This window comes from Drosophila nasuta, chromosome 3 (assembly GCF_023558535.2).
Source record: "Drosophila nasuta strain 15112-1781.00 chromosome 3, ASM2355853v1, whole genome shotgun sequence".
Classification (NCBI taxonomy): Eukaryota; Metazoa; Arthropoda; class Insecta; order Diptera; family Drosophilidae; genus Drosophila; species Drosophila nasuta.
The window spans coordinates 22,641,344-22,666,296 of NC_083457.1; the positions used below are offsets into that span (position 1 = coordinate 22,641,344).

The 24,953-nt window shown below is 39.3% G+C and overlaps 11 protein-coding genes across 12 annotated transcripts; 6 read left to right on the top strand and 5 right to left on the bottom strand.

Moving 5' to 3' along the window:
- Positions 1-35: 35 nt before the first annotated feature.
- LOC132791848 (uncharacterized) lies at positions 36-945 on the top strand. Its single transcript, XM_060800944.1, has 2 exons — positions 36-157; positions 212-945. The coding sequence occupies exons 1-2, from the start codon at positions 72-74 to the stop codon at positions 669-671; spliced, it is 546 nt and encodes a 181-aa protein (XP_060656927.1). The 5' UTR covers positions 36-71; the 3' UTR covers positions 672-945.
- On the bottom strand, positions 450-2,111 carry LOC132791846 (uncharacterized). Of its 2 annotated transcripts, XM_060800942.1 has the most exons (4): positions 2,020-2,111; positions 1,534-1,647; positions 960-1,480; positions 450-903 (listed from the first exon to the last, which is right to left on the bottom strand). In XM_060800942.1, exons 1-4 carry the CDS (start codon positions 2,094-2,096, stop codon positions 668-670), a joined length of 948 nt encoding a protein of 315 aa, XP_060656925.1. In that variant the 5' UTR covers positions 2,097-2,111; the 3' UTR covers positions 450-667. The 2 variants fall into 2 exon arrangements, with proteins under 2 accessions (XP_060656925.1, XP_060656924.1); XM_060800941.1 differs by lacking the exon at positions 2,020-2,111 and having other exon boundaries at positions 1,534-1,955.
- Positions 2,112-2,260: 149 nt separating this feature from the next.
- Positions 2,261-5,222, top strand: LOC132791844 (probable peptidoglycan muropeptide transporter SLC46). The gene is made up of 8 exons (XM_060800939.1): positions 2,261-2,540; positions 2,607-2,867; positions 2,974-3,163; positions 3,222-3,529; positions 3,584-3,729; positions 4,102-4,291; positions 4,362-4,518; positions 4,582-5,222. Exons 1-8 carry the CDS (start codon positions 2,438-2,440, stop codon positions 4,637-4,639), a joined length of 1,413 nt encoding a protein of 470 aa, XP_060656922.1. The 5' UTR covers positions 2,261-2,437; the 3' UTR covers positions 4,640-5,222.
- A 359-nt stretch (positions 5,223-5,581) lies between these two features.
- LOC132791842 (probable peptidoglycan muropeptide transporter SLC46) lies at positions 5,582-9,484 on the top strand. Its single transcript, XM_060800936.1, has 10 exons — positions 5,582-6,616; positions 6,683-6,792; positions 6,852-7,002; positions 7,572-7,755; positions 7,809-8,455; positions 8,526-8,662; positions 8,716-8,905; positions 8,964-9,011; positions 9,082-9,190; positions 9,269-9,484. The coding sequence occupies exons 1-10, from the start codon at positions 6,490-6,492 to the stop codon at positions 9,324-9,326; spliced, it is 1,761 nt and encodes a 586-aa protein (XP_060656919.1). The 5' UTR covers positions 5,582-6,489; the 3' UTR covers positions 9,327-9,484.
- Positions 9,485-9,490: 6 nt separating this feature from the next.
- LOC132791843 (probable peptidoglycan muropeptide transporter SLC46) lies at positions 9,491-13,056 on the bottom strand. The gene is made up of 7 exons (XM_060800937.1): positions 12,451-13,056; positions 12,275-12,387; positions 11,285-11,435; positions 11,031-11,214; positions 10,308-10,957; positions 10,091-10,247; positions 9,491-10,030 (listed from the first exon to the last, which is right to left on the bottom strand). Exons 1-7 carry the CDS (start codon positions 12,677-12,679, stop codon positions 9,967-9,969), a joined length of 1,548 nt encoding a protein of 515 aa, XP_060656920.1. The 5' UTR covers positions 12,680-13,056; the 3' UTR covers positions 9,491-9,966.
- A 400-nt stretch (positions 13,057-13,456) lies between these two features.
- Positions 13,457-14,652, bottom strand: LOC132791845 (pre-mRNA-splicing factor 38). The gene has a single exon (XM_060800940.1). It carries the CDS (start codon positions 14,597-14,599, stop codon positions 13,553-13,555), a length of 1,047 nt encoding a protein of 348 aa, XP_060656923.1. The 5' UTR covers positions 14,600-14,652; the 3' UTR covers positions 13,457-13,552.
- Positions 14,653-14,981: 329 nt separating this feature from the next.
- On the top strand, positions 14,982-17,110 carry LOC132791847 (charged multivesicular body protein 4b). Its single transcript, XM_060800943.1, has 4 exons — positions 14,982-15,300; positions 15,822-15,999; positions 16,055-16,341; positions 16,669-17,110. The coding sequence occupies exons 1-4, from the start codon at positions 15,123-15,125 to the stop codon at positions 16,707-16,709; spliced, it is 684 nt and encodes a 227-aa protein (XP_060656926.1). The 5' UTR covers positions 14,982-15,122; the 3' UTR covers positions 16,710-17,110.
- A 92-nt stretch (positions 17,111-17,202) lies between these two features.
- LOC132791849 (uncharacterized) lies at positions 17,203-18,087 on the top strand. The gene is made up of 2 exons (XM_060800945.1): positions 17,203-17,621; positions 17,695-18,087. Exons 1-2 carry the CDS (start codon positions 17,586-17,588, stop codon positions 18,085-18,087), a joined length of 429 nt encoding a protein of 142 aa, XP_060656928.1. The 5' UTR covers positions 17,203-17,585.
- Positions 18,072-18,489, bottom strand: LOC132791851 (U6 snRNA-associated Sm-like protein LSm6). Its single transcript, XM_060800946.1, has 2 exons — positions 18,353-18,489; positions 18,072-18,296 (listed from the first exon to the last, which is right to left on the bottom strand). Exons 1-2 carry the CDS (start codon positions 18,441-18,443, stop codon positions 18,148-18,150), a joined length of 240 nt encoding a protein of 79 aa, XP_060656929.1. The 5' UTR covers positions 18,444-18,489; the 3' UTR covers positions 18,072-18,147.
- A 376-nt stretch (positions 18,490-18,865) lies between these two features.
- LOC132791505 (uncharacterized) lies at positions 18,866-20,223 on the bottom strand. Its single transcript, XM_060800454.1, has 3 exons — positions 20,086-20,223; positions 19,228-19,313; positions 18,866-19,142 (listed from the first exon to the last, which is right to left on the bottom strand). The coding sequence occupies exons 1-3, from the start codon at positions 20,113-20,115 to the stop codon at positions 19,025-19,027; spliced, it is 234 nt and encodes a 77-aa protein (XP_060656437.1). The 5' UTR covers positions 20,116-20,223; the 3' UTR covers positions 18,866-19,024.
- A 1,681-nt stretch (positions 20,224-21,904) lies between these two features.
- On the top strand, positions 21,905-23,123 carry LOC132792839 (uncharacterized). Its single transcript, XM_060802342.1, has 3 exons — positions 21,905-22,009; positions 22,490-22,654; positions 22,716-23,123. Exons 1-3 carry the CDS (start codon positions 21,977-21,979, stop codon positions 22,869-22,871), a joined length of 354 nt encoding a protein of 117 aa, XP_060658325.1. The 5' UTR covers positions 21,905-21,976; the 3' UTR covers positions 22,872-23,123.
- The last annotated feature ends 1,830 nt before the right edge of the window (positions 23,124-24,953 follow it).

Below are 24,953 nucleotides of genomic sequence, written 5' to 3' on the forward strand. Positions count from 1 at the left end.
CTTATTTGCATTCTAGTATTTTGCCACTACAGTACAACGGTCACTCTTTTATTGATATCAAAATATAAACAATGTCGCTGGTCGCTGATTATAGCGATTCCTCTGAATCGGATGAAGAAAGCGGTAGCGAACACGAAGAGAAAACCAAATCAGAAAGGTAATTTAAACATATATCTATATTTATTGCATTAATAACGCACACTTTCGCCAGCCCGCCAACCGCACAAAAACCATCAAAGTTGCCCAGTGCCAGCGCTGCTCTGGACAATGCAGCCACCAAAAAAGCAGGCGATGTTTTCAGCAATCCGTTCCTTGAGGCAGAACTGCACAAGAAAGCTTCGTTGGAGCGCCACGTCAAAATGGTCAACAACGATACACATTTGCAGTTGAAAAATGGCCGCAAAATCTGCTGGAACTATAGAAAGGGTCGCTGTCGTTTTGGCACAAGCTGTCAATATGCCCACGATTCGGACTTATCCTTGGACACTGCGGATGGTAAGGAAGCCAAGGCGGAAACGGCAACAGCACCAACATTCACCAACCAATCTAGCACGAGCAACAAACGAAAGCGTCCAGGACTTGGCGATTCCATACAGCCAGGCAAACGCGTCATAAAATCGTATCAACAGCAGCAGCATCAAGGAACTGGAGCACGACGAACTCCCTACTAAATGACACCAGCATCTGTAATGCGCAACAAGCAGCTGCCTTCTCTGATACCGAAGCTGTTGTTTAATATTCTCAGCAATCGCAGATCATTGTTCGACTCATCTGGCAACTCGAATGCCATTGACAGCGTACATACGGAGTCCCAATAGTCGCCCAGCAAGTTACCATCCTCTGGTGCCTCTGGACTGCATTGGGTTAGATAATCCTCATTATCGTCATCATCATCGACTGCCCCTATAGAAATATATTATTGTAAATAAATGTAAATCAAAACCATATCTCAACTCTACCATCTTCAATTGTCATTGACAAATTGCCAATCACAAAAGCGATGCCATGTTGGGCAGCTAAAGTTCGCATCAGCATTGCCAGTTGATTTAGCCATCTACGTCCCATATTCCTCTCGTGAGCACTACGAAAGAAGATGAAACTGGCCACCAAACTATCGATGAGGACCAGTTTAACTTGGTCTATGCTATCATCACCACTGGATAACTGCTCTATCATGTTGTTCAGTGCTTTAATTAAAGACTCCGCTGATGCACAGTATATAACATTAATGGCGCGCATGCAACTTTTAATGGCATCGGTATCCAAATGGCGATCCTGAAGCATTTGATGAATACGTCTGCTGTCAAAGTCACGCTTTGTGTCCAGGAACAACACTTGTCGACAGTCGCGGTATTTGCAAACAAAGTTCACTGCCAATGTGTGTAGTAGCTGAGTTTTACCCACTCCAGACTCGCCATATAGTTCCCAAATTCGACCTGGACGGAAAGGTTGGCCAATCGCTTCTAGCAATTTATCGAACCTATAAGTGTTGCGAAATAAGTATTGCATTGTATTAGTCTCTCTTTCACTCACTCTTCAATGCCTGTGGAATAGCTCAAAGGTTGCTTTTGATAGAGACTGCTGAACTTAATGCTCTTCACTGAGACCATCAGCAGCTCCCGCTTTATTTGCTCCACTTGGTCAATGCTGAGGGCGAGAAATTTATGCAGGTTCTGTGCGTCAAGGAATTCATGTAGTGTATTGATTTTCTGCTTCTTAAGTAATTTTAGATGATATTCCGATAGTTGTTTGCCGGTTCTCGTTTGAGCAAGTAAAGATTTTAGATCTTCTTTGGCTGCCATAACTTTGACTGTGTTTCTGATACTGATCGAAATGCGCGCAATGGCAATGGTTATTTATCGATTAGAATTCGATTACTAATCGAATTTGGTATATACTAGCTGATGTTTTTTTTAATTTTAAGCGCCAACTAACAGTTGAAATAGTGAATTTCTAAGCTTAAACAATTAACTACTAAAGTGAACTATCTACTCGTAAAGTTGATAGATTTTAAATTACATAAGATAAGTCACGTTTTCAATGTAAAGCACATTCGAGTTACTTGGGAAGTGTTGATCTGACCGATGCTGACTCATGAATGGGATCAAACAATGATGCTATCGTGTGCACACATTTATATATGTATGTTGTATACTCTTATGTGCAATCATTATGGAAACCCCCAGGCACACATACTTATGTGCATAGTCGACGCTTTTATCTCAAAGTTTCGCGTCTCTTGATTCGCTTTTCATGGCAGTTGTCGTCTCAGTCGCAAATCAATTATGGACGAGGAACCGCATGCACACGAGAACTTAGTCGCCGCAGCAAGGCGAGAAAGCACAAGCCTTTCTAGCCATAGTGAGGACAGGCTTTCCCAGCATAGTGCTTCCAAAAAACAGTGAGGACAACTCTTCGCAAAGTCCAGTACTAAGCAATGAACCGACTACAATTACCCAAGTCGAGCCAGCTGTTAGTCCAAGAAGCTTTTTTGCTGGAGCCTATGATATTGGTATTACTCTTTGCATACAACTTTTCTTGTAAGTGTGCAGAACTCTTAAAGATAAGATATATGATAACTATATGTGTGTGCTTAATCTTTGCAGCCACTGTGCTGAAGTCACAAATCATTTATCAGAGCTGCACAGCAGGCTTTGGCTATTCGGATGCGGTTTGTCAGCTACTGGGGACCAAAAATGCCACAAATGAGACAAAAAGAGTCGAGGATGAAGTGCAGCCATATGCAGCTAAAGTTTTTCTGACCATTAAGATTGTTGAATGCGTCATTCCAGCATTTTGTGGCCTCTTCGTTGGCGCCTTCGCCGATCGCTATGGGCGCAAGCCGCTGCTGCTAGCTTCTTATTTAGGTGAGAGATGTTTACGCTGCTCAACACTGCGTTGATATCGACAATGTTTTTCGATACACAAATTTGAATTTCGTAATAACGATAATTAACTGACATTTCCGCACAGGCTACGCACTGCAATATCTTCTCTCGGCCTGCATTGCCTATGTGACAATGCAACGAAATGGGATGGTAAGTCCTTGGTTCTATGTGCTGACCATTTTACCACTCTCATTTCTGGGTAGCAGTGTTACCTACTCTGTTGCTACTGTGTGCTTCATTGGTGATGTGTCCACTGGCAAAATGCGATCCTACAGGTGATCAAGTTCACAATCAATTCACATTACATGTTTTAACAGTTCTGTTTTTACTTAGAATGATTGCCTATGAACTGTGCATCTATGTAGGACTGCTGCTGGGTAGCTTTGCCTCTGGCTATGTGTATGAAGCTACTAATGCTTATATTATCTTTGTCATCTCTGCGGGTTCTGTGTTTTTTGCTCTGTTCACTATCGCTGGTTTGTTGCCCGAGAGTCTTACCACAAGGCAACAGAGTGTGGCTGCCCGCCAGGAATTTATGATTATGGATTTGTGGCGCAGCAGCGCAAGACGACGCGAGTTTAGCGATCGCTCCATACTTATATTGCTGATCTGTGTATTGCTGCTAACGGCTTTTGTGTCGGGTAAGCCAAACTTAGAACATAAACTAACAGAAATTATTAATTCGGAATTTTCAGATGGCAGCAACTCGGTATTCTATATGTTCATGCGCGCAAAGTTCCACTGGACAGTGCGTGAGTTCACCAACTATGAGACGGTTAGCATTCTGGTTCCAGCTGTGGCTGGTTCTGGTGGCATGCTCTTCCTTTGGTCGTTGCGTCAGGTAGAGATCTTACTATATATATTTATATGACTCCTCTTGCGAAATTATCGTATGTTTAAAAATCAAGTTTTATTGAAGTGTGTTTTATCTTATTTGTTGCATTATGAATTGGAACATTGCTTTCCAACATTAGATGGACAAGACATTCCGATTACTTAATTTAGTATTTATAGTATTGTATTAATATTATTTAAAGTTAGGCTCTTACAAAGAAGCAATATACCTGGATGCAGAGGCATATTTAAATTCGTTTAGTAACTTAACAAAAATTTTTCTATGTGAAACATAATTGCTTAGCTTAAACTCACGATAATTTCGCTAAAGGTTCGTTTATAGACTATGTAAACTTTCCATTGTAATGCCTATTTTTAGTGCACCAAGTCTGCGATTCTTTGGCTGGCGATGATTTCGCTGCTGAGTCATGCTTCCAGTAGCTTGATGAAAGCATTTGCATTTGTCGACTGGCAAATCTACTTGGCGATCGGCTTGGGAGTGTTTAAATCGCTGGTGAATCCAATGTGCCGCACCATGATAACAAACCTGCTTCCCGCCGATGAACGAGGTTCGTGGAACATTAGAAATCAATTTGGGTTGTGTCTAGTCTTGTTTTGTTTACCCATTTTATATTTTAGGTAAAGTCTTTGCCATGATCAGTGTTCTGCAGACGCTGTCGCCCTTTGCCTCCTCTACGTTGTATGTGATCTTTTATACCCTGACTTTGAGCACAGCACCGAGCTTTTTTAATTTGATCAGTGCCAATTTATTTGGACTGGCAATTGTTCTCCTTTTGTATGTAATCTAATTTATTATCTCCATTTATGCTAATTTGATTTTCCAACTTCCTTTTTGTAGAGTTGTTTGGCGCAAAAAATCGGAAAATGCTCCACATTATGAAGCCGTGTTTAAGTAATAAGTTTAAACATATTTTTAATGAAATAATAGTGCATAAGTAAGACTCAACAAAAAAAGGTGAATTAATTTCTGCCAGTCATTTGGTAATTTGCACATCGATTATAACAAATTGACTGGTACCAGACAACAGGGATTACCATTTGCATATTAAACGAACTTCATATATGTTAGCCGTAGATCTTCAGCCAATTACAGTGGGGGGATTTTTGTTGACAATTCTTAAAAGCAGTACACAAGCTAACAATTCAATAATTAATTCATTGTAAAACCACTTTCTATTGGTTATAACTTTCGCATTATGTTGAAATTCGAAACATCGAGTGGTTTATATAGTATAGGCTGTTTTTTTTTATATGGGTTAATATATCAAACCATTGTTGTTAATTTACGAAAAATGGCGTGTGCGCCGTAGTCACTTGACAGTGATGAATATCGGAAAAAATAAATATATAAACCGAAAATAAGAAAAAAACAAAGTAAACCAATAATTGGTGATAATTTCGTTCGCTAATTTTAAATTAGACGGTAAATTTGTTAATTCCCTTGACTTAATATTTATTTGTCGCCACAAATAATCAACTTAGTATGTGCCTTAGAATATTTTTAACAATTTCTACTACAAGAAAAAAATATAAACAATTTCGAATTTTCATATTTTAATTGAATTAATTTTCATGATATAGAAATTTGTTTTCACCTTTCGAATTCACAACGAATTGATTACACAATAAATAAAAATTTCCATGCAATAGAAATAGTAAAAAAAACTTAAGTTAATTAAGGAAATTATAATTTTTTGTGTTATCAAACATTTAGCTTTAACACAAATAAAAATTACCGATGTCAAAAGATCATTTCGCGCTTTCATTTAAGTGGAGATTCTCTTTTTCTATCTCTCTCGCTCTCTATTGCCAGCTGATGTTGTTTGTGCTCTTGGCTATGATTGGATTTGGATTGGCAAACAACTTTGGAAACAATAGCAACGATAACAATAATAACACGATAGATAAAACAACAAACACAAAATGAGGCTCGAGAAGAATCTGTATACCTGGGGATTAAACGAAACAACACGGCGGGGGGAAGTGGCGACATGTGCGACGGAGCCAGGGAGTTGACAAAAACTTATTTAAGCCCGCAGCTGAGCGAAATCAGATTCAAACGAATCGGAAACGTTGCGGTTGTCGTTTGTTTTTGGCGTCGTCGTCGTCGTCTATTCGCTGCCCAGTTGTAGTTGCCGTGACGAGCTTCTGGAGCCGCTAATAGTCACCGCTCGTGGCTGCCCACTAAGGGGGAACGGAATTTTTAGAGAATCATCTGATATACTAGTTGTACACAATACAAATGTTGGACTTTTTATGAACAAGTGCTGTGCGGCATACCTGTGTTTGGCACATAGAGAGTTGCTATTGCAAATCGGAATCGGTATATAAGCGCACAGACTTTGAGAACTTCACTGAAATTGTAGAATGAATAGTCGGAGTGAAAATACATAAACAAAGCGCCGGCTTCGAGTTCTAAATCAATTCAAATTACTGAGCAAGATTGCACTTTAAAAATATTACGTATACGTCGGTGGAATGGATGTGTGAATAGTTGTTATCGAAAATTGGCATTGTTTGAGGTCGCCCGAAACTAATTAAAATACCTATAATGCAACTACTTGAATTGAATAATTAAACCAAATAGTGAAACCAAAGAGACAAATAGTAATAAAACAAATATAAGCGCATTGAACTTGCGCCTTGATCAAATATTTGAAATAAACGTAATAAACACACACATTGATAAGTAATTGCAAATTAAGTGTGCTGCTGACCAAAATCAACAAAAACCAAACAAGTCAATATGGTCGAGAAGGTCGCACACACCTTCAGTCTGCAGCGACTGCGAACTGTCCAATGGAACCGAATTTTCCACATGTTCTACATTGAACCGGTTGTGTTTATGCTGCTCTTCTCGCTGACCCTGTCTAGTGAGTGTGCGATGTCAGTGATCTTTGGCAAAGATTTTACAGCCAAAACTATTATCTATTTTACAGATACAATTATGAGGAATCAGGTTATATACCAGACATGCACGGTGATTTTTCATTACAACGTCAGTGACTGCAAATTGCTTGACGATAAAAATGCCAGCACCGAGATTAAAGTTTGTTTTATACTATATTTGTTGAATAATCCCAGGAATAATTGATATGCTAATTGCAGGCGATTGAAACGGAACTGCAACCCTATGTGGCGAATCTATTTTTATCACGCACACTGCTCGAAAGCATTGTGCCTGCCTTCTGTGGGCTGTTCATTGGTTCCTGGTCGGATCACTATGGACGCAAGCCATTGCTCATCGTGTCGATGATAGGTAAGTAGAGGGTGTTGTTGATATTTATACGACAGACTGACGGACAGATTCCAATGCATAGAAAAAAAACGTTAAGTGAAAGGATATTCAAATTTTACCGAGTCTGGCTTGACTCAATATGACAGAGCTTTCAACGCACAGACAAGAAAGGGTAGATCAGGAAGTGTCCAATTTACGCTTAAATAAAATGGATCTGTTAAAACATTCCTAATTAAATTGGGTCAAACTTGCTCTCCAAATAGAACGTTTCACCGCATATAAAAATCGGGTAAAGTTAGAAGGTTTTATTTTTTACATAGCGTAATACAATATTATGGAACGAGATGGGCTTCCCTAAAACTATCCACTTCAAAGGGGTCAAAGTTACTACCTGATAATATCAGACCATTCAAAGGCACAGAAAGGTTAAAGCACAGCTTTCAACTCAGACATGGGAGTAAGGCTAGAAGGCAGCACTTATCCTAAACAATATTTCCCTGTGTAATAAGACAGAGATACTTCAAATCTTAAATTACATTAACAAATATGTTATTTACTTATGTACTTGCAATTGGGATATTTGGCTGCAGGCTTTGCCGCCTCGTTTCTAGTCACTGCCGCCATATGTGAGCTCTCCAGTTACTATGTGATCAATCCCTGGTGGTATATTGCGGCAGCTGTGCCGCATTCCATGCTCGGCGGCAATTGTGTGTTCTCCGTCGCCGCGCTCTGCTTCATATCGGATATAACTGATACCAAGACTAGACCTTATCGGTGGGTAAATCAGTGATAGTTCATTGCCTATAATAATTACTCGATTATTGTAGCATGATCTTCATGGAGTCGCTGTTCTTCATTGGTCTGACAAGCGGTTCGCTGTTGTCCAGTTTTGTGTATGCTGCCACAAATGCATCGATCACCATTGGCATCTCCGGCTGCATAACGACAGTGGGCACACTCTTTGTTATCTTCGTTGTGCCCGAAAGTCTGCACATACGACTGGAGCAGGAGGCCAAAGAGGCGAGTGAAGCTGCTGCTAAGAAGGAAAAGGAAATGCCTATTACAGGCGCTGATTTGCAATTGGATTGCGTGTCTATCGATTGTCCGCCAAATCTTATGAACGACACTGATGATGAGGATGCTGCGTCGATGAAGAAGAAGCCGCATGTTGATGTGTTGCCTACACCAGCGACTCCCGCCATGACCATCGATGAGGATTTGCTGGCAAAGTATGTGGAACGACTGCCGCCCAAGGTTTTAGCCCAGGCCAGAGCACAGGAAAAGGCGATGTCACAGTCGCCGTCGCAAACGCAGACGCAGTGCAAACCGAACCCGGATGAAAAGCGAGCTGGATTGTTTAGCTTCAAACATATTCGTGATATGGTTAACACCTGTGTGAAGCCTCGCGAAAATCACGCGCGTGCTATTATTTGGCTGGTCACATGTGCCATGTGTCTGTCCATCTTTGTGTTCGGTGAGATCTCCTCAGTTTGGCTGCAGTGTCTTAAGATTAAACTCTTTTTGGCTCTCTCTCTCTCTTGCAGATGGCGTCATGACTGTGATGTATTTATTTGTGCGCGAAAAGTTCCATTGGTCTGTGCGGGATTACACTTTCTATGAGACGGTGGCGCATCTGGTGCCCATGATAGGTGCTCTCATTGGTTTCCTCATACTGCGCAAAGTGAGTGCAATTCAAATAGTTGCTGTGTTTCAGTACTAATTGATTTATGACAGGTCTTCCGCCTGTCCGTGGTTACATTGGGACTGCTCGCCTTCTTCTCCGAGATACTCAATCATCTGGCCAGAGGTTTATCCACCCAGCCTTGGCACATGTATCTCTCGGTTGTCCTGGGCTTCTTCCGCTCCATTGGCGGTCCCATGTGTCGTACGATTGTGTCCAACATTGTGCCAGCCTCAGATCTGGGTAGGTTTTACATTAACTCTTCTTTAGTTCCATTTTAAAGTATGTTTTCGCTTTGCAGGCAAAATATTCTCAATTAAAAATGTGCTACAATCGTTTGCGCCGTTCGGTAAGTTCTCTCAAAAACACAAACACTATTAGTATTCATTAATATATTGTTAATTTCATGCCTAATTTAGTCGCCGCTCCGCTTTACACACTGATATACAAGAGCACACTTTCCTACTATCCGGGACTCTTCAACTTTGTCAGCGCTGCGTTGTATGTGGTCGCATTTGTGTTCATGGGGTGAGTTGTATACTATATATACTATATATACATATAAGAGACTCTGCTAATTGTTCAAAAACATATACTTCTTTTTAGCTGTGTGCTGCGCATCAAGTTTATGCATAAACAATATTACGCCAAGGTGTTAAAATAAACAATCAATTTCCACTTCCATGTAGCTCGATTAGTTTATCACTAATAATTATTTATAATTAATTTTATGTAAATGTGATGGCGCTTGATGCGCTAATTCTGTAATAAGCGAAAATAAAACTTCACAAGTACAACGAATTTACAATTCACAAATTAACAAAACAATTCCATTTTTAAGACTATTTATTTTCAAAGGTGGTGGCAAACGGGGAACTCTCAACTGCGTTAAACTATCAGTTCATGAGATCTTATATGTAGTTTTATTTTGATATACTGTTCGTTAATTTTCGGTATTGATATTTACATATTTATTGGTCTCAGCAATCAGTGTACTTCTAATATTGTCAGTTGCAACGCCAGTTAATTAAAAAAGTATTGACAAACAATCACAATCACAATTTCGAGTACATTCACAAAAAATTGATTTATAAAATGTTGTGTTCAACAAATATATATGTACATATAAAAAAAACAGTTATTTACCACGATAATACTTGTGGAACATCAAACTGATATATCGTCTTTTAAAAATGTGTCTAGACATCACATATTTTAAGCAAATGGAGTCCATTAATTGTCTGTAAGGTAGATAAAATTGAACTAAGCCCCAGCAGCCAAGGTAACTAATTCTCTCTCTTCGATTAGCTGCCAATCTGTTTATAGGGGCTGCCACTGCCCATCGACTTGACAATGCCAAAGATGATGCTGCAAGCAAAGAATAGATTAACAAATTTCAATCAATATTATTCAATTTAAGCTACTTACGCCATTAGAATGTAGCAGAGAAATGCCATGCCGGCGCTGATGAAGTTGAATGCACCCGGATAAGAGGCAACAGTCGCTTTGTAGACAGCCGTATAAAGTGGCGCAGCTACCAAAGGTGACACCATTTCCATGGATGTAGTCAACGCGAATATTTTGCCTATTTAGCAGAAAAAAATGCATCAAAATGAAGTGACCACAGTTTACGGTTAATACTTACCAACATCTGTAGCTGGTGCCACATGCGAAAGTATCGCTCGACACATAGGACCGAGGACTCCACGCATCATGCCCAGCGTCATGCCAACATACATCTCTATCGGCACCGTGGCTGTTGCTCTCACAGTGCTCTCGAGCACGCAAGCAGCGAGGGCCAGCATCGCAATGCCGACAGTGGACACGCGCAGCACTCGTCGTAGCACAAACATGCCTGCCACGCTGCCCACAATTTGAATGATAATGCGTGCGGCGTTGAACTGGCTAATCTCCTTGATGGTCCAGTTGAATTGTTCGCGCATAAAGAGCACGCTCACCGTATTCTCGCCCTCCATGTCAAAGATGCTAATGGTGAGAGCAACCATCGTTAGCCAGATGATGGCTCGATCGAAGTAAGCGCGGGGCAGCAAACAGGTGCGCACCAGATCTTTGACAAGGCTAAAGCGGAAGAACTCGCGTATTTTTGATCCGTGATGCATCTGCTCTGGTGGCAAGCTCTCCGGCACCAGAAATACCACATAAATCAATCCCAGAAGCATTAATCCCGCAGCAATGGCAAAGAGAATAACCGAGCCAGTAAAAGCATATATATAACCACTTGCCACATTACCAACCATCAAGCCCGTGCAGAGGGATGCTTCATTGAGCACCATGCTAAACAAATATAGAAAACCACAAAATTACGATGAAGATTTGAAATGAGTAACTCTTAATTGACTCAGCTTACCGCACTGCGCGTCTTTTTTCATTCGCCACATCCGAGATGTAGCAATAAATGCCGGTAATAAGTGCACAGGTGCCACCACTTAAAACGGACGGCACGGAGGGCAGCAGGAACCACCATGGACTTATGTTCCTGAACGTCGTCACCTCCGCAATGCCAATTAGAATCGTTGCACCAGCAACATAGCCTGAAAAACACAAGATATTAATACAATATTATACACTAGTTAATAAGTTAAGTTAATGACTTTAACTCACCTGTAAACACAGTTAACAAAATCGGACGACGTCCAAACTTATCCGACCATGGACCAATGAAAAGGCTAACGAATGCGGGTATAATACTTTCCAGTAAAGAAATTGCCATCGTTATATCAGCCGAATAAGATTGCACCTTAACTTCCAGTTTCTGTAAAATGTAATTCATATTGTTTATCAATTATATGACAAAAACTATACAACTGTTTTTAAAGGTGTTGTTTTGGGTATGCACATTATATAGTACACATGAATCATGCATGTCCGTGCTAAACACGAAATTCCCTTCATTGATTTGTGCGATAAGCTTCACAATTAGTCATAAAACATTTGCATTACTTTGGGACACTGATAAGACACTCGCACAATGAACGGTGTTCCACTTATGATATGCTTTAGCTCTGGCGAATTGTCTTATCAGCTTGGACAATTGATTTTTAATGTATTCGTTGTTTAATAGTTATGCCTTACAACGCATCTTCAAGTGAAGCGCCCGCATATAATTAAATTGAAATAAACATGTCAAGTACTGGACGATGATCTAATATAAGTAGAGAACTGGAACTAGAGTTTATAAGAATAAGAAATTATCTCATTTTAGAAGTATTCCAAAATTATAAAATAGAAATTAGATTTCACAAAACTGTTTCCTTAAATTTTTAACTTCAGCTTAATCTAAAATTATAAATAATGAATAATCATGAATGATTGATTATTCATCAATCCTACATAATTGGGTCAAAATTGAATTAAGCAAACGATACTAATATACTTTATAATGTCATGCCAATGGGATGCTGGAATAAGAATTATAAAAAAAATACAGAGTGAAACGTTTTGCTTTTAATGCGTCCTTCGCAGTGATTAAACCATATAACGATAACACATTTTTACAGAAGCCGGAACAATTTTGTGTCTATAGTATACTCATTCATATAATATATACTATATTTTTAATAATTGTATAATCGTCATTATTTATTTACTCACTTTGGTAGCTTCAGAGCCACGATCGTTGCCCAGCAGCGGCTCGCAGTCCGATTCATTGTAGTGCATGATAGTAACACAGGTCTGGTACAGTATTTGATTCTGTATAACCGCCCCTAAAATCAGTAATATTCCAATGTACCCGCAATAAAAGTTGCTCATTAGCATTAGAAGCTTACCAATCAAACTGCGGGCCATGAATATGAAGAAAACAGCTGGCTCCAGTATAAACCATTTGGCCGGGCCTAATCCTGAGCTGTTGTCTTCAGGAGTTGAAGCTGCATTTGCGGGATTAAGATCTGCTTCTGGTCCTGAGTGGGCGGCATCCAGGAGCCGTGGTGTATCGTTGGAGACAAACTCCTCATCTTCGTTATCGCTCACCAAATGCGCTTCATCGGATCGACTCATTTTGGTGATTTCGCGTTTTTGTTTCCAAAAATATTAGAAGTTCGATTTGAAACAGTAATGTTCGATTATATTGTAGACAAAGAAACTAGCAACTCATTCTGATGTTGTTTTTGCCATAACTCGAACTTTTATCGCATAATCTGTGCGCGTCGAGCTCAACGCAGTCACTAAAAACAATAAACGCTCTTTACAATATGCGACGCTGACGCGTCCACTTCCACTGGTTTATTTTATCTGTGTGTGTGTGTGTAATTTAGCTTAATAATACTTGTATTCCGTTACTGTTTATACTCCTCGCATTGCTGCTTAGTTAATAAAATTGTAGCTCAGTAATGCACAATAACTTTTTGCGCTTTTGAAACTTTCTAAACACAAAGCTTTCCACAGTTGACCGCAACAGCTGATATTGTTTATCATGCCATTTTGAGTAATTCTCTTCTTCTTCTATCTGCTAATGAAACGCAAAAGTTCCACTTGTCGCGTCAACACAAGTCTGTAGTATCGAACACTAGTTCGCGACAGATGAACTCACTACTCACTAAGGAACCAGCTCTACATTTCAGAATTTCGTTTAATAGATAAAACTCAATTATTAATTTTTGAATTTGATTAGCATATTAACTGCTTTTTTTCTAAACTTTGTTGTTAAAATTTTTCGAGTCTGCTTACCTCATGGTCACTCTGGTAAGTACCCATGTAGGGAGTATTATGGTATATAGTTAAAGAATCAGCAATCTTTATTTTCAGAGCTATATAAATTAAGAAGTCGCCTTAAGTTCTCTGCACTCCCAATCCTTAAGATAGTAGACAAGTCGCCACATTTTAAACTCTTTCTTTTAATGTTTTGTAAAACTTATAACTAAAAGTTCATTCTTAGTAACGTCGACGTTCGCGCTCGCTGCGCGTGTCCCGTTCACGATGCTCGTAGCGATTGCCACGATCCCGATCACGTTCCCGATCTCGTTCCCTTTCTCTTTCACCATGTCGATCACGTTCCCGCTCTCGCTCACGGTCTCGATCCCGTCTGTCCCGGTCCTGTCTATTTTCATTGCGGCCAGGGTTTCGACGCTCGTAGTCATCAGTGTAGCCATTGCTGCCGCTGTTCTGCGTGTCCCTGTTGCGCACTCGATTGCGCTGTCGATCGTATTCCTCCAGGTCGTCATAATAATCTCTAGAGCGAGCGTTGCCGCTGGCTCCAGCACGTCGATCTCTGTCCCGCTCTCGACTACGTGACTTGGATTTAGAGCGACCTCGTCGCGGTCGTCGAATTGCAGTTGTTGCACTGTTCTTTTGCCGACTATTCGAGTCTTTGTCGTCCGCATCTTTGGCTTCCTCGTCGCTGGGTACCTCATCATCCAGATCTTCGTCCAGCACCGACACCTTGGGCTCTAGCTCGTTGTTTTCCTCAAGAATCGAACGCTTTTGTATGCGCGGGAGTATAATGTCGCAGACACGATCATTCCGTAACAACTCGTCTATATACTCGTCCATATACACGATCTCAAACTGTCCGGCGCGATTTTGACGCCGCAACTTGCGATTGTCAATGTAAAGCGGCTCAAGATATTTGTAGCAATCGATGGCCGCTCCCGTAAGTCGCAAATAGAAGGCGCCCAGGGCGCGCACATATTTGAATTCTTCGTTCTTTATGAATTCCACCACAATGTCCTTTTCCGGCTGTATCTGCAGCATCTTCAATGTGAGGCACAAGAATTGTGTAGGCCGAATGTTGCCGCCATAAACGCCGCCAACAAAACGCAGCTCCATCGCTTTGTCTACGAGCAGCTCGGCGGTAAGGGCAAAACATTGTTCCTTCCAGTATTTGGAGTCGTAGATGCGGGAGCGTATAATCTTTTCAATTAGATACTGCGGATTCGTGCCGTGCACGTTTTTTGCTTCTTTTACCGTGCGATTTGCCATTTTTATGTTTTGTTTTCAATCATTGCTTTCGACCTAGAGGTGTACAAATACCGATGCCGCCTGCTATCGATGTTTAGAAAATTTGTAAATTATCGATGATTAATGGCAAACAATTTTTTTACGGTCAGATAACGTAATTACCTTCATTTTACAAGTAAATAGAAGTAAGAATAAAAATAGATCTATTGATTTTACTATGCTTTCAAATAGTTTTTTTTTCCAACTAATTTGAAATCATAAATAAAAGTATTTATATATATATATATTTTTTTGCTTGTTTATATTTATACATTGAAAACATTATAGAAATCGATTTGTCAGAGCTGCCCACTTGCATGCTTATCGTTTTGCAAATCAGTTATTTTTGGGATGCAGACGATACATTTTTCGATAACACGATGACGCACACTCGTCCATAGACAAAAACACCAGACTTCGTGTAGGAGACAAAACGCAATTAGGAAAAATCTTAAAATAAGTGGAATTCGGGCAAGTTGAGCTTGTGGAAAAACCAGAAAACAAAATGAGTTTCTTTGGCAAAATGTTTGGTGGAAAAAAGGAGGTGGCGCCGACGACAGGCGAGGCGATACAAAAGCTGCGAGAGACAGAGAACATGCTTATGAAGAAACAGGAGTTTCTCGAGTCAAAAATTGAAGAGGAGTTGAATACAGCACGCAAAAATGCATCCAAAAACAAAAGAGGTATGTGCTTGCATCAAGACCAACCACAAAATTTGGTGAGTTTGTCTAGTGCATTGAATGGATGATGGTCTTAAATCATAGATTGTAGACTGTGATAATCAGCAGGTTGATTGAACGTCGCTATGACTCATTTCTTGTGTTGCTTTGTTATTGTTTTTGTTGCGTTAGTTTCCAAAAAAAGAAAAATCCCCATTACCATGCTAGAGATAAAAGACTTAAAAGAAAAAGTAGTTAAACACAACAATTATCTGTATTTCTTTGCCTTTCTTTTTAACTAAACATCCGCATACCATGATGACTCCTCCTTGCCCCGGGAAACGCAACTCGCATTTTGCTACTAACAAAAAAAGAACGTAATATAAACATAATTCACATTATCAAGCAATTCGTAGAGCAATCATTAAATTCAATTGGGCGCACATACATCGATTAATTGAGCTAACAAAATTCGTCATCACATTTTGTTTTGTTTACTTTAACAATTTCGCCCGCATTTTGCTAATCTTGCATTTTGATTGCAGTTGCTTTGCAAGCGCTCAAAAAGAAGAAGCGTCTGGAGAAGCAGCTACAGCAAATCGATGGCACGCTGTCCACCATTGAGATGCAACGTGAGGCTTTGGAGAGCGCCAACACAAACACTGCCGTCTTGACCACGATGAAGAATGCCGCCGACGCCCTGAAACATGCTCATCAACACATGTGAGTATAGCATAATATACATTTTAGTTCTTTTTTACTGATCGATGCATTGTAGGGATGTGGACAAGGTGCATGACATGATGGACGATATTGCCGAACAACAAGATGTGGCCAAGGAAATCTCCGATGCCATTTCCAATCCCGTTGCCTTTGGCGCCGATCTGGATGACGAGGATCTCGAGCGGGAACTCGATGAGTTGGAGCAAGAGAACTTTGATAAAGAGATTATTGGTATCCCAGAGCCAACGCCCACGTTGCCAGAAGCGCCATCCGAAGACTTGCCCGAGAAGGCCAAGGAGAAGAAGAAGGCGCCACCTGCAGCAGCTGCACTGGCCGACGATGGTGAGTTTATTAAAGATGTGTTTTAAATGCATTTATCCAAATATCAATAGTATTGTTAATCAAACATAACGATTGTTATGCTACAATCAAAAAATCCCAGTCTAACAAGTAATTACAAAATTTGTTATTTTATACTTATGATACTTCAAGAATTATGATTAATTTCAAGTTGTTTAATACATTTCCTATTATTAATCATTATTATTGGCAAAAGTGTGCTTCATATCCTTATAAATGAATCGCAGTGTTTTATATATGTTAAGTGCTTTGAAGTAATTTGTGTAATATATTGTATTTTAATGATTAATGTTTTTAATTTGCTTACAGATGATCCAGATGTCAAGCAATTGCTGCAATGGGCCAACTAAAAACTCTATTGAAATCTCCTCCCCCTCATTGTTTTATTTTGCTAGTTTCATTTTGAACAATTTCTTTTGTTTGCAATTGAAGAATGGATTAAGAAAATCAAATGTCATTTGGAAAATGCAAAAGAAGCTCTGGTTTTAATTGCGAAAAAAGAAAACAATTATCATGATACATGCGTATTATTCAAAATAGCAATGTGATTTTATAAATATTAATAATAACAAAATAAAAGAAAATAGTCAGCAGGCCACACAACACGTCACACACATAGAACACCGTTATTAACAAAAAAACAAACACAATATTGCGCATATTCTATTATTTTATTTTCTTTTGCTGTTTCGGCAACACAACGAAACAAAAAACGATATTTAAAATAAATTAAATATAATGGCTTTATGCAGTTGCATCTTTGTTTTGTTGCAAGCTACGCGTGGAGACAAACGAGATTCATTAACAAACATCTGATAAGCAACTGATCAAAGAGGTGCCTCAATAAAAATAGAGAGGGAGAGCAAGAGAGAGAGAAAAGTTGTCACAGCTGCAGCGAAGCGATGTCGCACAGTGGGCATTTTAGTTGAGTGGGTCGCGGCATGCATATCAATTAATTAGCCCAGGTTGTCACCAGTTGCCCAGTTGATGGTGCGTGTTTCATTTGGCTGCTTGGCTTGGCAAGATTGAGTAATTCGGCAATGTGATTACAACAAAATACAAGAGTGGAAAACAGATGGCAAATCGTTGGGACAACTGTCCACAATACAATACTACTGGCCGAATTTATTCAAATCAGTTGAATTTCGTGTGAGGAAGCGAGTAGGTGCTTTTGCTGCTAGTCTTGACCAGGTTCACATCAATTAGCTAAATTCGAAGCAATTGCAATGGGCAAATACGTCTTAATTGCAGTCGCATTAATGGTAAATGTGCAATTAAATAAAGTCCACCTCATTCCAAAAGCATCGAACTTAACCTTGTGCATTCCGTTAACAGTGCCTGCAAATACCGGCGTCGCGTGCAACGCTTTACGAGGGCTTTGACTTCTCCAACGTCGATCTGGTGAACTTTGAATACTTTAAGAATCTCGCATCGCAGGATCCACGTACAGGAGCTCAAGCCAATCCCATATTGGTGCACTTTCAGAAGAAGAAAGCCGTATTGGATTACATAGAGCGTCTGTTTCTGGGTAATTCGCCGTTCCAACAGCCCAGCGAAATTCCCTTCGATCCACACTTTGGACGCGCCTGGCGTCCAACTTACGAACGAAAATTTGGACGGCGCGGCGAGCGTTTAATCGCGGCCCTCGGCTCTGGTTACTCGCTTAAGCAATTGCGACACTTTGGTGCCATTCCCTACGAATATGGCACAAGTTACTATCGAAGTTGATTTATTTAGAAAAGTGAGTTGTGTTTGTGTAATTTATGAAATAAACTTAAGATCCTAAAACTACACTCTTCGTTTTTGGGTGGATATATAGAGCACATTGTTGCCGCGTATAAATGCATCACCATATTTATTCTTCAGTTGACCATTAACGTATTCCTCCGTCTGATCCAATGCAATGTTCATGTAGCCATCCAGACAAGCCAAAACTCCTGGAAAATTAACGAAGTCAGAAGTCGGACATGCCGGTAACATGTTTTCTCTTTACCTCGATAATCCACGCCGTTGTTTAGCTTAACGGCAACTGGGCGGCCATGGATTTGGTTGATGAACTGTGACAGAGCTTCCTTGCGTGACATTTTGTGTTTTTGATTATTCAATTAATATTTCAACTTTTAATTACAGCCAAACACTACCAAATGATGTGCGTGAAGTTTTTTAGTGTGACCACAATTAGGATATTGAAATATATATTACATCGAAAAATCTACCAAAAAATGCATGGCATTTTATAACTTGGTAACACTTAAAAAATTCATTAATTTGTATTTATATTTTGTTATTTATTTTTTTAATATTGCTTTTAAAAGTCAATATATTTATTTTCTACATAATCGTAGCCTTTATTCAAGCTAATAAGAAATATATTATAAATGCAAATCGATTATTTCTTGCTATATTGGCCATTCACATTAAACCGTTAATGTTTCAATTCGCCATCTAGCGGCGAGAAGTAGTACAAATCATGCCATTTGGCGCAAGCTTTGAAAATGCGTTTGGGTTTAAAATATTTTAGGATATATTATTATATAGGTAACTAGTAATTATAATTAACACTGGCTACTATGCTCTTCGCCCTTAATTGAACTGGTAGAACAGAAGTTTACGCAGGCAATCATAAAATATATAAATTAATTACAAATATTAATGCTAATTCTGCTTAATGGATGCCTTCTAATGGTGTGTAGGTCTTGTATTGATACAGCTCAGGGCCACCGAATCCATAGAGCAGCTTTCCTTTGCCATTTTCATCATAGTATGGATAGCGATATTTGGGTCTGGGTTTCAGGAATAGAGTATATATAATAAATGTAATTAGAGAGAATTACGCATGTGGCGGAAATATTATGGAAGTTTTCTTACCTTTCAAAGTATTGGAAGTTCGGGGCTTTTGGTTCAAGCGCGGCATACGAAGTGTTCGCAACAAAAGCGATAATAAGCAAAATGAGCTGCAAAATATAAATTAGATTTTGGCCATTTTAGAGATTATGAGGCATGTGCATGTAAAATCAAAAGTAATGCCGGCTCATTAGTTCAGTGTGTCAGGTAGATAAATATGTAATTATAATAAATGCACGACTTGCGAAGTCTTGCATGAGTTGAAATCAAGTAAAAGCAACAACAACAGCAACAGCGGTTATTGCCATCGTTATGCAATGCAGAGAGCAACAACAACAATTACCACAACAAACAAGTGCTGCGCTTGAGCACAGCTTTGAGATTATGACACAATTCGCTGCCGCTTAAATTGGTCAACAAACTCAGAGAGAGGGAGAGAGAGAGAGAGAGAGAGCGCGAGAGTGTGAGGAAGTGAGAGACGAAGAGCAACAGATCGTGTTGCGATCATTGCGGAATTGGGCAATGAGCACATTTCAAGGTCTCTCAAGAGGGCTAAAACAACAAGCGGATTACAAATTTGGCACGACATCACTTCACAAAATGTGTCGAAGACAACGGCAACGACGACGGCGACGACGTAGACGAAGATAGACAACAAGAGAGTTCCAACATTGAGAATTCCAGTCACGGCGACGCCGCCGCTGTGTTGGACACTTTTCTTTTTGGTGCGACTTTCGCGCAGGCGCAGCACGGAAATTGTGTCAACGGACGCCCAGAGCAGACGATGGACGTGCGACTTTTGCGTTGGTCATGTTAATTGAGGGGGTCAACAAAAAAAAAAATGCTTGCGAGTGAAATGCTGCAGCCACTTGTCAGACTTACGGGCAACAGCAATGTAAACAAATTTGCCATGGCTTCGAATTGAATTTCTATTGTGGTTTAAAACGCTAACGGTTTAAAGTTTTCGTCGTTTTTTTTTTACTGCTTCGCTGCGAAGTTCGCGTTGTTTGCCGCACGCGTTTGCTTTGGTAACTGAATTCCAGCTAAGCCAACGCAATGCTGAAGAGCACAAAAGCTTACAGCGAAAGCTCTGCGCTCATAGCACAGCATGAAAGCTCGGCTTGAGCTGCAGTCTGCAGTAGCATTACCATTACACACAACAACAATTGATCTGGCTTGCAAGATTTGCAGAACTTTTGCGTTCGTTTAACAGCGTCTAATGAAAGTGAAAGTCCTGTCTGTTAAGTAACACCTGAGCTAATGTTAATGTTGCATCGCTTCCCGACTGGCATTTTAATGCCGGAAATCTCAATAGGCTTTTGTTGAATTGGTTTCTTCTGCAAGCGCAAACTTGTCAGCTAAAGTGTATGGGGGCAACGTGAGGCAAAGCACGTAAGTAGTTAAAAGAGGTGAATAAAGAGAGAGAGAGAGCGAGAGAGAGTGGGAGTTTAAGAGCGCCATCGCACAGCTGTTGGACGCTGCATTGCTGCGCAAAAATATATCGGAATCGAGGCCAAAATACTAGAGTGCTTGATAGTTGTCGTTATCGTTGTTGTTGTTGTTGTTATTGTTTATTGCTGCCGTGTTGTCATTGTGGATGTCTTTCATTTTCTGGTTTCGCCTCAAGTGGATGACTTGACTTCATTCAATGTTGATGATGATCAAGACATTATGTAACTTCTGCAACAATAGTACGCCCAACCAGTTTATCATTGTCGCTTTGTCTCTTTCTCTTCTCTTCATCTTGTGCCATTTTCCATTGGCAGTCTTGCGTGCTTTCTTCATGGCCCGGCTAAAAAGCACGACAACTCGCAAATTGTATTTGATTTGCTTTAATGCCCGCTACTCAAAGGGCTGAGGGGTATTATTCACGCTAGATTTAAAATTACAGAGCTCATCTGGGCTTAGACTTATATCGAGATCATCTTTACAAATTAATAATATGCTCCTAATTGTGAAATAAATACTTGAGTTTTAGTACTCATAATAGTAATTTATTTAAAACGGTTACTAAGAATTTCATTACAATCGAACTATAAACTTTTTAGTAAATGCAATAATTTTATAGAATGAATATCGTGTATTGGATTCACACATATTTATTTTATTTTTTATATTTTTTATTAATGAGTACCTTGCTGCCGAGTACACTCTACAGCAGCTTTCCTACTTGTATTTTTTCCTGAGACAGGTGGCGACAACCTTTGTCGCACTTAGTTCCGTCTGTGATTAACACAATTTCGGCGCAGTCATTAAAATATGACATTCAAACGATACGAAAATGCAAACAGTGGATGGCATGTTCATACTTGAAGATTATAGTGTGTTGTATGTACTCTCAAGGTCGAAGCTCAAAGCTTCGAGTTCAAAGCGAAGCTCATTACTCACTGATCACGTTTTAGGGCTCTTGCAACATTTTCAATCTATTAGGGTCTATTGTTGTGCCCCGAGATATTCGATATTTCCTCAACGGCAACTTTAGCGCTCTCTCCCTCTCTCTCTCTGTCTGCTTTACTCTGTGTTTGCTATTCGCATAGTTTTGTAACTTCTCAGAGTTTGTGGCGTTTCGCTAAACAAGAAGTACGAGTATTTCTTTTATGTTTTTCCATATATGTATTTTTAAAAATATTTTTTTTTTACGTCGGTTGGCGCTTGGCTGGGTTTTATGCAACTTTGCGATTTGGTTTTTAGTGATCAATGGTCCAGTGAGTTGTGCGGGTTGCGGGCTCCACGAACAAATCGAAACGGCGAGATATAACAATAAGTGTAGAAAATGTTGCAAATGAGATTTGTGTTTTTATTCATCGTAAGTGAGAAAGTTCAAGTCATTTGCAAAACATGAAAACATTTGTGAAATGGGTTTTTTTTAAAGTGTACAGCAAATATTTAATCTATGATGCGAATCGCAAAACCAACCAATAAAAAAACAAGCAAATAATAGTACAAGGAAAACTAATGGCAATGTGCAATAATTTTAAAAGTGTTTATTCAAGATCAATGTTTAGTAATTCCAACAAATGTGCTTAACTGATCAAATATGATCAAATATATTATAATACAAATAAATAAATGCATATTCTTAATTGCCCAATAATATATAATTAAAAATCACCACAAAAATTTTCAAAATTGTTAAAATTAAATTGAATTACGGTGAAATTCGTATGAATTTTGTGATGCATACTTTTAGGCGGAACTAAATACTACTTGATTCCAATACAATTTCATGTGACGCCCAAAAGTATGCAACATAAATATTTAAATCGACGGCATTTTCCTCTTGCAGTGCCTATTTCTGCTGCTTGGCAGTCAGTCCACTGATGGTTTCATTATCCGCTTCATCACGGAGACGTTGCAGAACAATGTGGCAGGTGAACCAGTAATTCACGAGCGGACCAACTGGAATTTCGATCCCGAGGGAGCGAAGAAGGCGCGTGCCATTTACTACGAGGTGCACTTTAAACAATTAACTAGAGTTTAACAACTTTTTAGAAATATTTTTCAATTCACAGAAAAATGGTTATCGTTCTGCGAAATTCATAGAGAGCATTGGCGTTGGACTCGATGGTTACCACGAGGAGCGTCGCCAGCAGCAGCAGGAACGCGATGTGGGACGTCTCAATGGCGAACACTTTATCAACTTTCCCGCCGAGCCGCCTAGTTTATAAGGTAGACACTGGGGAGGGAGGAGAGGGAGGTAGAGAGGTAGGTAGGAAGAATATAGTAAATCCTAGATGCTTGTGGATGCATATCTAGCGCATTGTCATCATTTTAATTTGCTGCGATTAATTGTCATTAATGTGCTTCACAAGGATTTGCATAATTTGCCAACGTTACACATATGTATTCATGCATCATTCAACTGTCAGGCTTATTGTTAATGGCACTTGAGTCAATGGGGAAAGAGACGAGATGAGAAAAGGAGGGGGAAGCTTCGTGTGTTGTTGTGGTTTTAATAAACGTTATTAGCGACTGCAAAAGCAGCTACTTTTATAATTTCATAATACTGCGCATAATTGAAGCCAATTTCACTCGCAACTGGCAACTGGCAACGCGCAGTTGGCAACAGTCTCCCTTTGCCTGCAATCAGTGCATTGTGTATGTGTGCGTGTGAGCAGGACAAGAGAATAACTGACAACACCGATAAGTAGGCTACAAATAAATTGCGCACAATTGCAGGTAATTCGAATTTCGAACACACATTCCATAATCCGCTTGCAGTTGCAATTTCGCAAATGAAATGCGTTGAAAGTGATTAAAGATTTAGTCTTTAGCATGAGTGAGGAATACATATACATATGTATTTGCATACATGGTAATAATAATTATAGATGCAGCACAACAAGACATTAGATGGATTTATTTTGTTCTCTACCTATTAAGCTTTCTTTTGTCAAGAATTAAACAAATGTTATATGTAGCTGTAAGTATTTAATAAATATTTAATATGTTATGCTTGAAAATATGTATGAAAAGAGTTGCTTTTTCTTTTTAAATTAATTTACGTTTGCACTCAACTAAACTAAACTAAACTTGACTTCTCTAAGATCTTGTAGTATCTTCTTCCTATCTTTGTCTTTATTTTGTATATGATCAATTGCTAATCTAAGTGACAACAAGTAAATATGTTAAAGAAACATTAAACGAACGAAAACTGTCAAGGAAATCGTAAATCGGAACATCGCAAGACAGCAAGATTAACTCAACAATGGGCAATGAGTTGTTGCAAGCGGAAATTAACTGGCGTGCATGCTGCCAAACTGCATCAAATAAATGAAATTACGCACAATTTGGCAAAGGTAAATGCGAGGCACACTGAATGGGACAGCGGAGCGAGCGGAAATGCATAAATTACAAGTGTAAATCGGTCGCAAGAAAGAAGAGGAAACCGCTTGGCGGCACATGCGACGTATGCGTAATGCACCATAAAATTGTTTAATAAACTGTTAATAGCGCATTGTAAACACTTTGGCGATAAGAAGGAAAACAGACAACACCCGTGTGAATTAACATTTGTTTGTTGGGGCGCAGTTTATGACACTAATTGAATACACGAGAAAATCAAACAGTCAGCTGATAAGACAAACAGTTGAGCAGCTGAAACAAAAAGGCAAAATCAATTTAAAGCCTAATGCTAATGCAACAAGCATCAAATACCAAAAATAGACAACTTTCAGAGCCGAAAATAAAACAGCAATTCGAAGCCAATCAAAAGGCAAAAAGGGATAAAGGGAAAAGTGGAAAGTGAAAGAGCGATAGAATTTTATTAAAGCCAAATATGTGTAATACAATCATAATGATATGGCAGGTACGAGAGATACATGTGTGGGCGGGTGGGGATTGCTAATGATCAGCGCGTTATCAACAGCGACATCAAATAAAATATTTAATAAAAATCGACAACAACAAAAAAATGCTGTTGCCTATCACAGGCAGTTGCTGTTGATGGCTTATCAATGGGCTTCAATCAATTGGCCCGTTGTTGGGTATTAACTTTTATTTTGTACCGATTCTACTCTGACATCAATTGCTGTGAAAGCGGATTATTTGTCATAAAAATGAAACAGCACAAATTTATGGGTTGAGTTGTGTTCAGTTCAAAAGGAAGGAGGGAGGAAACGGGGGGAAAAGCGAAAATCAAACTGAAATTAAAATCCAACTAAACGATTTGTGTTGGAATTAATGAGGTGATTTAAATAAATGAGTTATTAACAATATATAATAATAATAAATGCAATAAAGAAATAAAT